Source organism: Ptychodera flava, assembly GCF_041260155.1.
Source record: "Ptychodera flava strain L36383 chromosome 23 unlocalized genomic scaffold, AS_Pfla_20210202 Scaffold_24__1_contigs__length_23054250_pilon, whole genome shotgun sequence".
NCBI classification, from domain to species: Eukaryota; Metazoa; Hemichordata; class Enteropneusta; family Ptychoderidae; genus Ptychodera; species Ptychodera flava.
In genome coordinates this window covers 12,270,977-12,288,861 of record NW_027248278.1, presented here as the reverse complement: position 1 = coordinate 12,288,861, position 17,885 = coordinate 12,270,977, and the positions used below count along the sequence as shown (strand labels likewise).

The window sequence follows — 17,885 nt, the reverse complement described above, 5'->3', positions numbered from 1 at the left end:
GACGACGGCGTTATCCTAGATTACACATATAGATATTCATGAGTGTGCTATGGTCCTATCAGTGATCGGTGCTCGGCTCACTAATGTGCCCACCCATAACACCTTGAAGGCCAAGTGTTTCAATTTTCCTACTCCAATCACACAGGCCTGTTCTCAAGCCATAACCGGAGGGGTGCACTTCTTCCGAGAAGTGGTAGGGGTGTGAAGCCACAGGTGAAAAGCCCATGGCTCATTTCGGATCTAGGAACTCGTTTTAATACCTAAAAATAGTGTTTCCTTGCTCTAGTATCACATTCTTTTGCCGTAATTCCTGTAACGCAGGCAAAATGCTTACGGCAGAATATTTAGACTGAATCGCTCAGCTTTCATCAGCTGTTGGGTCATTGTGACTTGTACGATGACGTAACCGATCCACTGACCGCAGGGCACTTGTATCAATGATGACAGCTTAAAAAAGTCAACATTAATGTAGGCATTCCGTATGTAAGAGGCACTTCTGAACTTTTATAGAGGGGTTTTAAATCCCATGGCGTCAATATGTACCACAGAGCGTTCAGCTCTTTGCGGCAAATACTCGCCAACATCAAAGGTAGAACGGAAAAGCTATTTAATTAAATAAGTGTAGTGTAATTTATCGTGTCAAGTGTGAAGTCTGTAACCAAAAACTACATCGGGGAAACTGCTAGACAACTGAAAACGAGACTCATGAAACATCAGAATCGAGAAACCTCTGCAATTTATGAAACTACAAAAAGACAGGACATTCAATCAATCCTGATAACGTCGAGATCATCTCATGTGAAGATCATTTTATCAAACACTTAGTGAAGGAGGCCATTGAAATCAAAGCGCAAGGGCCAGCCCTCAATAGGGATGAGGGGAGGGAAATTCCAGCAGTTTACAACGCCCTCCTGCGGCCAGTTGACCGATGCGTCGTACCATTCACGATGACACGACAGCTGATGAAGGCAAAGTAATTCAGTCGTAATATTGTACCGAACGCATTTCGCGCTGAGTTACAGGAATTGCGGCAAAAGAATATCATCTCGTTATTGTAGGACCACATTTTAGACCGTTATGACCCTTGAAAAAAACATAGCGTTGAAATTTGAAAAAAAAAACCTTATGGAGTCAAAATCAGGGGAATCAAGCATTTGTATGTCTGAATTACTTGCTAAGCCTACTACATTTATCTGATTTCTGGCCTAGTCTTTATTTGCTTAAACATGTTTTGGAGAGACCAGTAAATTGAGTAAAAGGACATATCTTTCACTCCGACTAAATAAGGTTAATCTTCTGAAAACAGTGATCCTCCCCTAGATTTCACAGACCGTATCAACTAATATCTTAGGGAGCCTTCAGTAATTACAGGGGAGTGGGCCAGGGGAATTCCGTGCACACTTTTACTGTAAAATGTAACCCTCCCCTATCCTCCTGTCTAATATGTAACCCCCTGTCCAACATTCTAAAACAGAGGGTTTTGTAGGCATTATTCATCTAGAAGTTATGAATATGATTAATAAATTAAATGTATTGAACTTTTTTCATTATACAATCCTCATCTGTGTCTAGTGTGTGCCTATTACTTAGCCTAGCTATCTCTGTGTAGTATTTCACAGAAAACAGTCCATGTCTGTTAATTGCCCTCCCTAATCCCCTTCATTAATTTATTCTGCCCGATCACCTTATCGCCCTGACAAAATAGCTCGTTCGCAACTCATAAGGTAAAATCATTGCCCTTTGAGTTGCCCTCCCCGCGTTGTGATCGGTAGAACAAATTAATGAGGGGATTAGGGAGGGCAATTAACAAATCTGGACTGTTTTCTTTGATATACTATACACACACACAGGCACACACTAGACATAGGTAAGGGAGCCGTCATTATTTACGGCCTGGGGGGGGGGGTCGGAGGAATTGCTTTCGAAACTCCAAAATTTCGAGTAACCCCCCTGCCAACCATGACGTGTTTGAGTAACCCCCCTCTCTGCTACAGAAAATTTGAGTGACCCCCCTCCCCCCAAAAAAATTGGGAAAGTTAAATATCTATACAGTAAAATGGATTGCTGCTGCGACAGGCCCTGTACAGACCCTGATTAAACCCTGTGGTATAGGTCTTTGTCGGAAGGAGGTTCCAATTGCTGTGGCAGGGGCTGATGTACAGGTCTGTATCCAGTGCTCTGGTGACATGCAGTTATTCTGTAGGATTTTTTTTCAAGAGGGGGAAGATGTGGTGCGAAAGCACCACAAGAGACCCCCTCCTGCCATTGGAGCTTTTGAAAAATAGAGATTAAAACGGTGTTATTTGGTGGCACTTGGGGAGTATTTTTTTCGTATAAAAAACTCAAAGGAAAATAAATCTGAGACAGTATTCCAAAACTTATATTTCAGTTCACTGATTTCAACTATATTTTTTGAAACCGAAAAAATAGCGACAGACATACATTTATTCACATTTATTATTTATTATCATTTTCCTGCAATAAAAGATGGGTTTGTTGTCAAGGCATTCAACTGGTTTTAAACTTTATAGCATCAGAATAAGCTTGCTTTACATATTTTCCCCTATCGGTAACCTATACAATGTAGAATATAGAAAGCAGACGTTTCTCATTAATGATCAGGCAAGTATATCAATCTTTAATCAGGAAATACTGAAAAATGTACTCAGTACTAGCCTCTAACATAAGGCTTGCCACGTCGAATAGCTGATCATTCTTGTCTGAAGATCACAATAACGTGAAACACATAGTGTAATGAGATTTTAGTTTCTACTTGAAACCACCTGTATTATGATTATATATATATATATATATATATATATATATATATATATATATATATATATATATATATATATATATTATGTGTGTGTCTGTGTGAACTGTGTGTGTCTGTGTGTGTGTGTACACAAATACCGGGTATGAATATACATATCTTTACTATTATTGTTGTATTAATTCGTAACTCCACTAAATGCTTCAATACATGTCAACAAAATTGAGTAGCCCCCCCTTTCTTGTTCTCCACTTTGAGAAAACCCCCCCCCTTGTAGCTTTCGATTTTTTGAGTGACCCCCCCTCAGATTCCTCCGACCCCCCAGGCCATAAATAATGACGGCTCCCTAAGGATTGTATAATGAAAACAGTTTAATTCATGACATTTATTGATCACATTCATAACTTCTAGACGAATATTGCTTGCAATACCCTGTGCCCCACCAATACAGTATTCTCACAGGAATAACTGAAACAATATCAGCTAATTTACATAACAATCGGTTTAATTGATATGTAACTTAGTGACAGAGATTACAGAGTGGGTGGGGGCTGGCGTCTTTGTGGGGTCGCGATTTATCAAGCAAGCATTTTTAAGGAACATGATATTTCATACTTTTATGGGCAGGTCAAAATATCAACTATGAGAAGGGAATATATTTCTGATGTATTGCAACCCAAAAATATCAAATCATAATACATTGACTCTATCAGGCAAACTATTGACAATTTTCCTCCACAAAACAAGCTATATCTGTATGTATATGTATGTTTGATAATGTATTTCAATTTACTTTGCTTGAACTGGGAAGTAAAATGTGCATTTGTTTACAAGAAATTTCATTTTTTGATTTCATCGAAAATGTTGATTTACTATACAATACTATACTATACTATGAGGAAACTATGAATACTTTTTTCCAATACAAAACTAGGTAGGCCTAAATCTGTGTATTTATGTACGCTTCATTATTGATATTTATATTTGTGATTAGACTAGGGTGGTCAAAAGTACATCTAACACGATTGGAACTAATTTGGGATAATTGGATATTGAAGTAATGTCGATTTAATCTACAAATGTAACCTCATCTGCTTTTCTTTTTAAGTTACACACTTAGTTTTATGAGTAATTTGCAATATTGCATTATTCAGCTGTACGGCACCCAGCACTTTTGAGAAATTTGAAAAATATGAAAATCTAATTATCCCAAATTAGTTCCAATCGTGTTATCTGTGATCAAGAAATTTGATTTCAGAATTGCACCTTAATGTTGATTCACAATACAGGTAGCGTACGACAGAACATTAAACAATTTTTCCAACAATATCTGTGCATTTATAGATTTTTGATAATTGGTATACACTTTGCCACCCGTTCCATATGGTTTTGACTCTTGTCTTTAATCAGTTTGAACTGTTCAAGGTTTTTAATGTAGGATACCACCACATCTGCTTGTGAAACTTGTGGATAACATATATGTATTTACAAGAATCTGTGTATTTGGGCAGTGATTTCCTATTCAGGAAATATCACATGGACAATTGAATGTTTAGCCGTAAAACCAGCTTCTGTCAAAAGTGACCTTCTCCATTCCCCCGCCCCTATAATTACTAAAGGCTCCCTTAAGTGACATATAATTTCTCATTTGACCTTAAACTTGAAAGAATCCTAACGAACTTTACAAATAATACTAGGGTGAAATTCAATATTATATTTGTTTTTGACGTCTACTTCTTATTATATCAATTGTGAAACATTTATAAAAGCACAGATTTAGCTAGTTTTGTATTGTGATAAATATTCAGTTTCCTGATAGACTACAACATTTCGGTGAAATTCCAAAATCAAATTTCTTGAACACACATGCACTTATAACCGTCCTAATCTAATCACTTACCTAAATATAAATTATCAAGTTCTTTAAATACACAGATTTAGCTAGTTAGTCCCCACGGACACCGTCCGGGGGGACTCATAGGTTTGGTCATGTCCGTGCGTGCGTGCGTGCGTGCGTGCGTGCGTGTGTGCGTGCGTCCGTCCGTTCACGCAGATATCTCAGAGATGCAAGAAGCGATTTCATTCAAACTTGGTACAAGGATTACTACATATGTCATACAGATGCACGTCGATTTGTTTTGTGATACGATCCAATATGGCCGCCAGGCGGCCATTTTATTACGATTTTTTCATGTACAGAGCCGTAACTCAGACATGTTTCAACCGATTTTATTCAACGTTGGTACAAGGACATTGACCAATGTCATAGATATGCACGTCAATTTGTTTTGTGATACGATCCAATATGGCTGCTGTGTGGCCATTTTATTACGATTTTTTCATGTACAGAGCCATAACTCAGACATGTTTCAACCGATTTTATTCAAAGTTGGTACAAGGACAATGACCAATGTCATAGATATGCACGTCGATTTGTTTTGTGATACGATCCAATATGGCTGCTAGACGGCCATTTTATTACAATTTTTTCATATACAGAGCCATAATTCAGACATGTTTTAACCGATTTTATTCAAAGTTGGTACAAGGACATTGACCAATGTCATAGATATGCACGTCAATTTGTTTTGTGATACGATCCAATATGGCTGCTGTGTGGCCATTTTATTGCAATTTGTTCATATACAGAGCCATAACTCAGACATGTTTCAACCGATTTATTCAAAGTTGGTACAAGGACATTGACCTATGTCATAGATATATACGTCAATTTGTTATGTGATACGATCCAATATGGCCGCTAGGCAGCCATTTTATTACGATGTTTTCATGTACAGAGCCATAACTCAGATATGTTTCAACCGATTTTATTCAAAGTTGGTACAAGGAGATTGACTAATGTTATACATATGCATGTCAATTTGTTATGTGATACGATCCAATATGGCTGCCTTGCGGCCATTTTGTTACGATTTTTCATTGTACAGAGCCATAATACTCTCAGGCATATCTCAACCGATTTTATTCAAGTTGGTACAAGGACATTAACCTATGTCATACATATGTATGTCAATTTGTTTCATGATATGATCCAATATGGCTGCATGGCAGCCATTTTGTTACAATTTTTTCCTGTCCTTAGCCAAAACTTGGGCATGTCTCAAATATGGTACCAGTGATAATCTGTCAAGTGTTAGGATTGTATGCAAAAATGTTTTGCAACATCCTGTTGATTAATTCCTAGTTGACTCATTTTCTGAACTTTAGGATGGTGGCCTACATTGGTTTTATGTTTTCATCACCATGGAACTCATTCTTGGCCATTGAGCACCATCTGTATCAAAGTATTTTTATCACAGACCTAATTAATGAAGAGGACTCTATCCTCTCTGAGGACATGTAATCAAAGTACCCATTAACAAGGGGGGACTGTGTCATCAACGATGACTTGTTCAAATTGGAATATATTGTTCATAGTTTCCTAACAGACTTCATTATGTATAGTAAAACAACAACATTTCAGTGAAATTCCAAAATCTAATTTCTAGTTTAAATGCATGCAACTACAAAATCCAAAACATTTTTGCAAACACATCATATAATACCACATTTTCAAACATTTGAGCTATTTTTCCCAAGTATTCAAAGTGTTATTAAAGTTTTCTCGTGAACATGGCATGATACCTATTTCACTTGCTCAACTTGAATTTTTTTGTTGTTGACAAAATTGCCCTTTTCTGCTTCTCATCACATGTTAACAGAATGTTATTATTCTGTTTATACGCTTTTGGTCAATTCTGTAGTCTTTTTGTCATAATTCGATAAAAAACCTTCCTGAAGCGTGACACCTTCCAATCATTAATTGTAAAATTTGACCCCCCGTCCTAAAAAGGTTTTGTAGAAGTCATCCTCCCCCTGATTCCCACCAACCACCCTCCCCTTAAAAAAGCGAATGCTCACTAATAGCCCCATTTTGATCTAGCCGCTGAAGTAGCCTCCCCATTGGGCGGCACGTATACATGTTGAGAAGTAAGGGAAGTTCCCCCTCTCGAGCCATAAGTCTCAGATTCTTACGTAAATCCCCAACAGAAAAGTATATGTCTATTTCAATTTAAAAACGTTCTAACATCTTAGGTGTTTTGTTCGTGTATCTTGAGTGAGATTGCATCTCAACATTTCTGGAAAGTAGAGAGTGTGGTAGACATTCGAACTTTGGCGTGTGTATATTGTATTGTGTAAACCAAATGCAATCGTTGTTTTGGTTCGAGAATATTGTTCATGTTGCCAGTATTGTCGATTTACATCTATATCATATACGTGCAAGAGTTGTTGCTCTTTGAATAGATGATGCAAAGTGAAGTATGGTATCGCTTTGTGTGGAACGCACACCAGGTCTGAGATAGCAGTAGGTAGACGAAGTCGTCTACTACAATCATGATAACTAGCCACTAATCCCAAAAGTGGCAACAACAACTCTAAATTTAAAGTAAACTTGACCAATGGTTTTACCTGGGCCGTATTTGATATTTACATTTTGAACTGAATTTAATGTTTCAAACGCTGTGCAGATGTAAAAAAGTCCACAAGCCAAATCTTACTTATGAACACCAGACCAGATAATCGTTAATCATCTGTGTTTGCATACAGCAAACACATACCCTGAAACTTAGCGAGTATTTTTCAAGAGTGTAACCACGTTGAAGGCAAAGATCTTATAGAGGAAAAGCCAGTTTATATTGACTGCTATGTGACTCAGATTTCGTTCTTCTTTAGAAAGTGATATTGAGTAAAAGCTGATAAAGTCTACATATATCGTTTTGTGGTGACCTATAGACTTGATTCAAGTTGGTGATTGCATCCTTTCCTACCTCAGACCTCAGTTACAAAGGCAGGGTGTTTATGGAAGAACTGTGCATAAAGTAATTTCAGCAAGATAAATGCAGTGATGATGGCGTAGGGTCATATCGTGTGTGTGTGTGTATGTATGTATGTATGTATGTATGTATGTATGTATGTATGTATGTATGTATGTATGTATGTATGTGTATGTGTGTGTGTATGTATGTATGTATGTATGTATGTATGTATGTATGTATGTATGTATGTATGTATGTATGTGCATATGTATGTGCGTACGTATAGACACGTACATACACACGTATGTTTGTCTTTGTATGTGTATGGTCTACTTTAGAGTCATTTCATGCTAATTCAAGTGTTAGCTTGTTCAACGTTTAATGTTTCTGTTCCTGCTAGAATGTTCGGCGATTTGTCAAGCTGCAAGACATTCTGACCAGTTTAAGGACTTGGGGAATTCCCTTGAGGTGATGTCAGATGCATTGTGTCGGCAATATGAAGACAATATACTCTCTAATGAGGTAGGCTGATATTTTTATGTAATGTTCCAGCTTGTTTACATTTTCCTTGAAAAATGTTGCCATATAACGTACATTCCCCATAACGAGGAATATCGATCATTTTGCATTTACCCACTACCTAGAATTTTAGTTACGTTTTCTAGACCCCATGGCTTTGCTTGCGCATTTGTAATAGTGTAGGCAAGGTGTGTCACTGGAGGGTAGAAATAGATTTTGAGAGCAGCGAAGAGACGACAGTCTAGAGACTATAAGTGTATCTACTTGGTTGATGCAAACCATAGACTGTCTATGTATAAACCCAGCAGTATGAGCAATGGCTTGTATATGATAAAAAAATGGTAGCATAAGAGGTATGCCAGAGTGTAATTGTAGAGAGCTCTATAGGTGACTGTATATTATAGACTTTGTCGGTGTACATCAACACTAGTCGGCAGTTTTGCTCTTGCTAAGACAATGTCATACTCATTTCACGACGAAATCACAATCTAAACAGATCTGGGCAACAAGGATACCTGTCTGTATATTATTGTCACTTAGCATGGTTGAGTGGAAGTGTAGCTATGGGTTATCTTTGATACGTGCACTCTGGGGTAGAACGTTTGAGTAGAAGAGACGGCCACCAGATAGATAGAAATACTCTAAATCGTCGTATTTTATTAGCTGAGTAACACACAAATTACATGGTAAACTACTATGGCTATGCTAGTCTAACACAAGTCGTCAGGTCACGGTCGTCTCGGAGTGTCTCCGCAGGTTCTCCCCAAACGTCTTCATTGAAATCGATTTCCAGTCTTGTCCGTCTGGCACACTAAAATGCACGGTTTATATCAATTGAGAATGTGCATATTGTCATGACTTTGGTATGAGTCCCTAATTAGGTAAAGGCGGTCGGCAAAGTGAAAGGTAGGAAGGTCGCTCCCACCGAAGTAGAATATCAAACAGGACGTATATCTATCGACGTAGCGGCCGGTCAATACTAAACAATAATCGGCTACTTCAAAGGTCACGAAAATAAACATGGGGAAATCATTCTGACAATGAACCACAATAAACTCAAGGGTACAATTATGAGCGATCGTCGGGTTATATCATATTATATACCATTTCAGTCCAACTTTGCATATTGAAGGTGCAGATAGCCCTCTAAGAATTAATACATCTGTCTGCAACAAAAATGAATAAACTGCACTAATTTTGGTGTTAGAAATCTTAGTTAAAACGTCACAAATCTTACCGAATTTAAAGTTTTTCCACATCTATTTAGCAATACTCTTTCTGAGATGTCTTTAAATTGTGATTAAAATTTTAAAACACTGTTTCACTTTCACCTTTTGAGTCCTTTGTGAAAAAGACGCTATCGTGAAATCAATGTATTTAGATCAAAAGTCTGTCTTTCAGTACCTGGTGAAGTACTTATGTGTTATGAAGGTTTGTGTCAATTATGACAAACCATCACAGCAAAACTGCCATTTGATATCACATAATGGTCTCTCACTGTGAGCATGGTTTTTAACCACAGTCTTTCCACCAAAGATGGAGTGACTGCGTGAACTCTATCATAATAAGTGAGAGCAAAGATACAGCTTCATTAGCACGGTTTTTAATATCCGATTTTGATAAATTAAGATTTTGATTATAATATCCTCTCTCATTTTTTAAGGTGCATCAATAATTATACAAAGTATTGCCCTACACGGATTGATGAAAATTGAGTATACCACTTCCAGCATGCAAAGCAATGAAGATGAACTACATCAACAACGGGAGCTTGGTTTTACAGATCATCAATTGATGCGCATGGAAACCAGACAGTACGGTGAGCTGGAAGAGAGTCAATCTAATCACGGGGACACCGACACACAGAATCTACAGGCGTGGATAAATACCTGTAACAGCAAGTGTAGGCATCAAGATTATCAACGTGACCATGAGGAACTTATCAAAGGGAAAGAACATTCACAATTAGAAGAATTTTGTTCCAATACACATTACAGAACAACTGTAGAAGGGAAAAGTGAATGTGACACATATAATGTGATTCTCAATGGCAGGCATGCACGACTTCACGAATGTGGCGAATGTGGGAATACTTGTGCCGGCACAAACCGTCTTGATACTCACTCGAATAGTTTGGTCCAGTCAGGTGTCTTTCAACATAACACTGAAGATTATGGAAAACCGTGTACTGAGACAAAGGACATGAAACAACATAAATGCAGTATTCGTGGTAAGAGATTCAAAGACAAGTCATCTGAAGAGACGACGCACTTGAATATCACAACGCATGAATGCAAGGAGTGCGGTGAAAAGTTTACCAAAAAGCAGTCTCTTAAGACACATATGTTGACCCACTTAAATGTTAAACCATTGCAGTGCAAAGCGTGTTTTGAAACGTTTACGTACAAAAACACCCTACAGAAACATATGTTGATTCACTCAAATGCCAGACAAAATGAATGCACAGAGTGTGGGAAAACTTTCAACGACAAGAGCTCTTTTCAGATACACATGCTGTCACATACAAATATCAGACTACACGAATGCAAAGAGTGTGGTAAAACTTTTAGCTTCAAAAGTTCTCTTCAGATGCACATGTTGGCACATAAAAAGGTCAGACCACATGAATGCAAAGATTGTGGTAAAACATTTATCCACAAGACTTCTCTTCAGGCACACATGCTGGCACATCAAAATGTGAGACCATATGAATGCAAAGATTGTGGTAAAACATTCAGCTACAAGGGTTCTCTTCAGATGCACTTGTTGACACATTCAAATGCCAGGCCACATGAATGCAAAGAGTGTGGTAAAACATTTAAACTTAAATACTTGCTTAAGAGACACATTTGGACCCATACAAATGTCAGACCATTCAAATGCGAAGAGTGCCCTATCACATTTGCATGCAAGAGCAAACTAAAGACACATATGTTGATTCACTCAAATATCAGACCATACGAATGCAAAGAGTGTGGTAAAACATTCAGATACAAGAAATCTCTTCAGATACACATGGTGTCACATACAAATTCCGGACCACATGAATGCAAAGAGTGTGGTAAAACATTTAAATACAAAATCGGTATCAGGAATCATATTTCACCTAGGGGGTGCAAAGTGTGTGGTAAAACATTTACCCCTAATTGCAATCTCAAGACTCATATGTCAGTTCATTCAAAGACAAACTTGACCCCAAATAGACACAACGAGTTTCTGAAGCAGCCCGTTTTGACCCACTCAAATGTCAAACCATTCAAATGCGAAGAGTGCCCTATCACATTTGCGTACAAGAGCCAACTGAAGACACATATGTTGATTCACTCAAATATCAGACCACACGAATGCAAAGAGTGTGGTAAAACTTCAAACTACAAGAAGTCCCTTCAGATACACATGGTATCACATACAAATATCAGACCACACGAATGCAAAGAGTGTGGTAAAACGTACAAACACAAGATATCCCTTCGGATACACATGGTGTCACATACAGATATCAGACCACATGAATGCAAAGATTGTGGTAAAACTTTCAACTACAAGAACTCCCTTCTGATACACATGGTGTCACATACAAATATTAGACCACATGAATGCAAAGATTGTGGTAGAACATTTAAATACAAGAGTGGTCTCAGGTATCATATTTCAACTAAGGAGTGCATAGTTTGTGGTAAAACATTTACATGTAAGCGTGATTTCAGGGCTCATATGGCAATTCATTGAAAAACAAACTTGCCCCAAATAGGCTCTCCCCTTAGTGCAAATGTCTAGTTTGCAACAAGACGTTTCAAACGAGCAATACTTTAAATATTTCTACAAGAACCTACTTAACGTTTAAACCACTTAAATGCAAGAAATTTGACATGTACATAATATGGCAGCACATATATTGATACACACAAATTTTAGATCATATGAGTAAAAAGTTTGCGGTAAAACATTTTCAAAGGAGCGCTATCACAAAATACAGTTTAACCCATTCTGGTGTACCACCATATGCATGTAAAGAGTGTGACAAAACATCTGGCACTTTGCTACATTGCTTCACAAAGGTGTGAAACCACATGTACACAAAGAGTGTGGTAAAACATTTACAACTGCAAGTGGTCTCAGAAGACACACTATGGCCAATCAGGTGCCACACCATTCGAATGCAAGGACAGTGGTAGATGAGATGCAGATAAATGTCGCTTTGTGAGCTTTGTGTTGAAACACTGACAGGTCAGTTTGTACGAGAGGAATATATTTCAGGAAACTGCTGAGCAGATGTGAATAAAACGCGGAATCAGCGAGCTATGAGACATATAAAGGGAACCCTGTGGTATGACAATGTGTACTACAGTTTTCGTACCAGTATACCATGAGCATTTAGATGAGCATTATGTTTAGATGATATTATCAGAGTAGTGTGGTCATGCCAATTATCATAGATTGCCTGTCTGTCGAAGTATTTTCCTGAGTTTAAAATAGCGTTTTAAGTAATTCAAAATAGTTGTAAATATATGAGATTACGGTTATCTAGGATAACTTTGGTTCACGTTTTGGTACCAAGTGTACAATGCTTGACACTTTAAGAACCTATAGGGACAAAAAGAACACTTTGCCACCACTGCTGAAATTGTACTTTTATCCAAATATGTAGTTTTCTTTGAAAGTATGCTATCATTATATTTAAACTTTATAGCAATTCAATCAAAAACTGATAAATTTGATAAGATTGTGAGATCATTTTTTATTAGCTTGTGTATGCAAGAGACGCCAGAAAGAGTACTGATATTTGTCCGGTAGTCTGGATATATGTCTGTCTATCAGTCGGGTATCCCTCTTCGGACCATAATTTTTGATCTCAACTACCGAACATCATGCAACGGATTTGAATATTTTAAATGTTCGTTAGAAGTATCTAGAAAAGATTTGAGCCTTGATAATGTGATTCAAACCGAACAAGAATATTGTGATATATTTCTCCATCTCAATTTGAATTATGGATTGTATGATACGATTTTTTGAATGCTAAATGTTTTTGCAGATTGGAAATATAAAAGAAATTAAAGCAGGTTTATATTCCAGGATTGTGTACGCTGTTTCTTTGTGTATTTTTTGAACATGAGTTATGAATAGCCATATACAACAGATAGGTGCACTTTGTGTTTGACTATATACAGTAGGGGCGTCACTGTCTATGGTTTGACATAAGTGTTAACAGACAAATTGTATCAATCAATTTTGCAAAAAGATCTGCTTCCGTCCATGCAAAGCCACTGCCGAGGAATTTGTCATTGTTTTGTATGTAGAGCTTTAATTAATCTTGTACCAATGAAAGCAATGGCAGCAATAATAATTTGGAAAGGGCACTGTTCAAGATTTACAGAGTAAGTCGTCACCAACCTAACTTATAGGATCTGTCAAAGGAGGAATTTTCACGGCCTAGTAGAAAGTCAGCAAAACCTGCAGATCGCACGCCCTCAACGATTGGGCCAAAGATCGGCGAGGCGATGATTTTGCGTATTTGACTGACGACTGTTTTCTCTTACGGTATACCAGTATTAGTAATTTTGCCCTATTTTCTAAGAATCGGCTGTCAGTCTGTTCTAGCTTCCTCATTTCAGGAATGGTTATGTTAGCAGGTGGTGTATCAAAATGCAGATTCGGTATGAATGATGTGATGCAGTGATGGTTTGCAAGGACAGTACAGAATCAAGCCCATTTGAGGAAGGATAATGCATTACTTTTAATTTTTCGAAAAATCATCAATTTTCTCTTCCCTCAATGAGTGAAAACATGGTTGGAGGACTTTTATAATTTCAAATATCGGAATTTTGTTTGTCTAAATTCTAAACTTTGCACGGTGACCTCTGATTTTTTCTTGAATTGGTAAGAGTATGGTTGAAACGAACGATTCTTTCACTTTCGACGGAAATACTGCCTAGATCACGTGGTCGCATTTGTATTCGTTAAATGGTGTTTAAGAACTAGATTTTGCACGAGAATGTTTGGTATGAGAACATTATTTCATTATGCTGTTTCGTCTTCTCTGCTCGGAGGAAGAATTGAAATAGCCACTTTAATTTGATGGACATTGCTTGCTTCTGGGTTCGTATCCTTGAGTAATTATATACATTGAGTATATTTGCTATCTTGGAGTTTAGCTTGCTGAATAGGGATCAAATTACGAAGTTTAGCTGTTACCAATACTAGCAATAAGCACAATTCGAACGGTCCCTTGTAATAGCTTCAACACAGATTTAAAGTCCGAATTCTGCCACCAAGGCAAGCAAGGGAATATTATTTGCCACTGATGGCGCCTACACAATCTATTTGCGGGGCACAGAATCTATCCCGCGGCTTTTAGCGAAAACAAACAAATCAACATTTCGACATATTTTCAAGAAAAAAAAGGTAAAATCCAAGGAAAATCAAATCAGGAAATCCATTAATAGTCAATTAGTCGACACTACAGTCACAATATTCAAGATATTAAATACTGATGAAACGCATAATTGACGAGCTTTCGGTTTTGCGCACACCCAACGTTTTAATACTTTGACGTGCCCCTGTGTGGTTGTCAACATAGCTTATTATTAACAATTTGTAATTGTAGCAAGAACATGAAATAATATTCTGCAAGAAGAGAGGAAAGTAGCTCCCTTTTGTGAGAGGGAGAGAGGAGAAGAGATTCTTGTGGGGAGAAATTTGTAAACAGTATTGCTGGCGGTGTAGGCCTGCTTTAGATTTATCGCTCACTATTTTCAGACCCCACTGCTGCCCTCTAGAGTTTTAGAAAAACTCAGTCACTGTGACGAATACACCTATGTCTAGACTCTCTCACAGCCCCTCGCCAGCTACGCCTTCGACCATACTAGCGCCCTCAGCAGTTGAGCCGAGCGAAGCTCGGCTCAGCGAGCCGGCCGCTACGCTACAGCACGGCTGGCTCGGTTAGCGTGGCTTGTTACAAAGACCGTTGAGGGCGCATAACTGCGTAGCGAACGAAGGGGCTGTGAAAGAGTCTAACCTATGTCCACATTCCACATTAAGGGCAAAGTACAAACCTCTGAACGAATAGGACATACGACGTTGCTTATTGGAGAGTGCCTTCAAATTACAGAAAAAACTGTCCAGCATAAAAAAGGTTGGTAACATTGATAAACATTATTTGTCTGAAACCTTTATAAGAGCATGCGTAAATTCAGTGTATGGTCTGTTTATAATGAAGCAGGTAAGTACTGATGAGATCATGTTTCAATTTTAACCACACCAACCATTTTCTTGACGATCAACACATGGGTTGAGTAGATGGGATGTTAGTAGAAAAGATAAATTAAAAATAGTGAAAAGACGTTTGAACACATACAGGAGACGATTCCCCATACGTCTTGGACAAACACTGTCATTTAGTTAACTTGTAACCATATTTGAAGAATTAAAGTACTGTTTCCCTGTTTGTCGAAAATTAACATTCAGTTTACAATGCCATGGCATTTGTTATATTTGTATAGTCTTAAGGAAGAAGACAGATAAACGGAGAAGACGAAATTTGCAAATAGGTCGAAATATTTGCATAATGGAATACTAATGACCCCCTTACTTCACAAATCTGGTATCAGTCCCTAAAAATTACACGGATTGAAGAACCAATTTCTATGTTTATCATCATTACATCTGACAAGTGATCTCTGAAAAATCAAAGTGAGCAACAACTGTCAACATTAATTACAACAAAACACCTTCAGTTCCGTTGTTCTAACATCGGCCACAGTTACTGATAACTGTAACAGTCGAGAACAAAGTAGCAAATCATAACTTTAATTTCAAATTACAATGCCGCAGGGAGCAGACTCAACGACCATTGTGAATGTCAAATCCTTTATAAAGTATCACTTTCGCTGATTAGACTAAAATTCTGTACTTGAATGATTATGGTGTTACATCGACCACAGTTACTGGTAACTGTATCAGTTGAGAACGAAGTAGCAAATCATAATTTTATTTTCAAATTATATAGTAATAACACAAAGAGAAGACCCAACGATTATTGTGAATGTCAAATCCTCATGAAATATCCCTTTGCTTAGCAGATTATGTCGCAACTCTATTCCTACTTCACTCTGTGTCTTACTGGGGAATAGCCTCAAGCTGTCTGTTGCGAACAGTATTCGTATATTGTCCAGTCCTTACCAGATATCAGAGGTACCACGGGACCGTAATACTTTGTGTAATTGAAGACGAACACGCTGGTAGAATTGAGATTGATGGCTTTATTTACTGCACGGGAACTCAGCCCGAGTTACAACTTAAACTCTCTCATTATCGTCTCCTCCTGAATGAATGTCATTTCTCATTTATCACAATTTTAAGTTTACTCTCTTACGTAATCTACCTTTACTCAAACGGTAATACACATTGTATTCTATTGACACACCATCTCGTGACACAACGAAATGCTGATTCTTCATGATATGTTGACTCTGCAAACTTACAGTCATTGTCGGCACTTTTATTGCCACCTGGATTGTCACCTTGAAACATCACGCGTTGTACATGTGTACAATCACGTCACTTTCTTAAATTAAAGATGCTGACGTGTAAAATACTGACATGGGAGATATTACAGCATAAATCAATATCATAAAACCCTGTTTGTGTCACTCGGTACTAGGTAGAAAATATACGTTCGATGTGAGAAAGTTAAGACTGTGACAATTAAACTAAAATTCGGTGCTTGAATGATTGTGGTGTTACTTTAATATAATAATAATGTAATATTTATTTCTTCTATAGCGCATTACATAATAGTATAAAATCTCAATGCGTTTTACAACACTTATAGATAAAAAGAAAGTACATTAAAGTTGTCATAAAAATAATAAGTAACATTACAAACAAGCATACATAAACAAACACGTACACACACGGACACACACACACTCGAGCTAATGTAAAACTAAGCAAAATAAGTAAAATATCAAAATTGTACACGCTAAAAGGTTCAACTTTAAAAACACAATTGGAAAACACTAATGGAGTTAGATAAAAAACTCACTGTGAGAAATATAATTATTGCATCCCGTAAGCCTTCCTAAAGAGATGGGTTTTAAGTTGTGTTTTAAAAGAATACAGGGAAGGTGCGTTTCGAATAGAAACATGAAGGGAATTCCACAGCCTGGGAGCAGCTACCGAAAAAGCGCGCTTTCCATAATGCTCCTGATTATAGCGAGGAAATGTCTGGCCGTTTTGCACAATGAGAAAGTTTCACGTTCAGAAATTATCACATGTACTGCCCATATCTATCGTCTCTGAACATAAAATATACCGGGATTTATACTCTGCTCGTTCCACGTCACGACAATGCCTTCTATATTATCAATTTTGGTGCGTCTAAACTTTTTTGTGTCTATCTTCAATGTAAAAAAAAACCGTACCAGCCCGTATTTCTCCCGTCACGTTCAACGGAGACTGCGATTAATATTGTACATATATATTGAAGACATAACCCTTGTTTATACTACTCTGTCCGTGATATTCAGGCTGAAGGGGACAATTGAATGCTACTGTGCAACACAGTAGTGTGTACCCCATGATGAACCATCGTTTATATAAGAATTCAAAACCTATAGTCATGTGTATGCAAAGTGCGGCGTCATTGGTCATCCCGGTTAAGACAAATTACATTCCTAACTCTAAAATGATGTAAATGACATTGCTAAAAATGAACAATAAAACTACATAACATCACAATAACACCTACATATTGTGCGGAGTGACGAAAC

The 17,885-nt window shown here is 37.5% G+C and overlaps 1 protein-coding gene across 1 annotated transcript; it reads left to right on the top strand.

The window, feature by feature from the left end:
• Positions 1-9,843: 9,843 nt before the first annotated feature.
• Positions 9,844-12,316, top strand: LOC139124430 (zinc finger protein 14-like). The gene is made up of 2 exons (XM_070690562.1): positions 9,844-11,173; positions 12,171-12,316. Exons 1-2 carry the CDS (start codon positions 9,844-9,846, stop codon positions 12,314-12,316), a joined length of 1,476 nt encoding a protein of 491 aa, XP_070546663.1.
• The last annotated feature ends 5,569 nt before the right edge of the window (positions 12,317-17,885 follow it).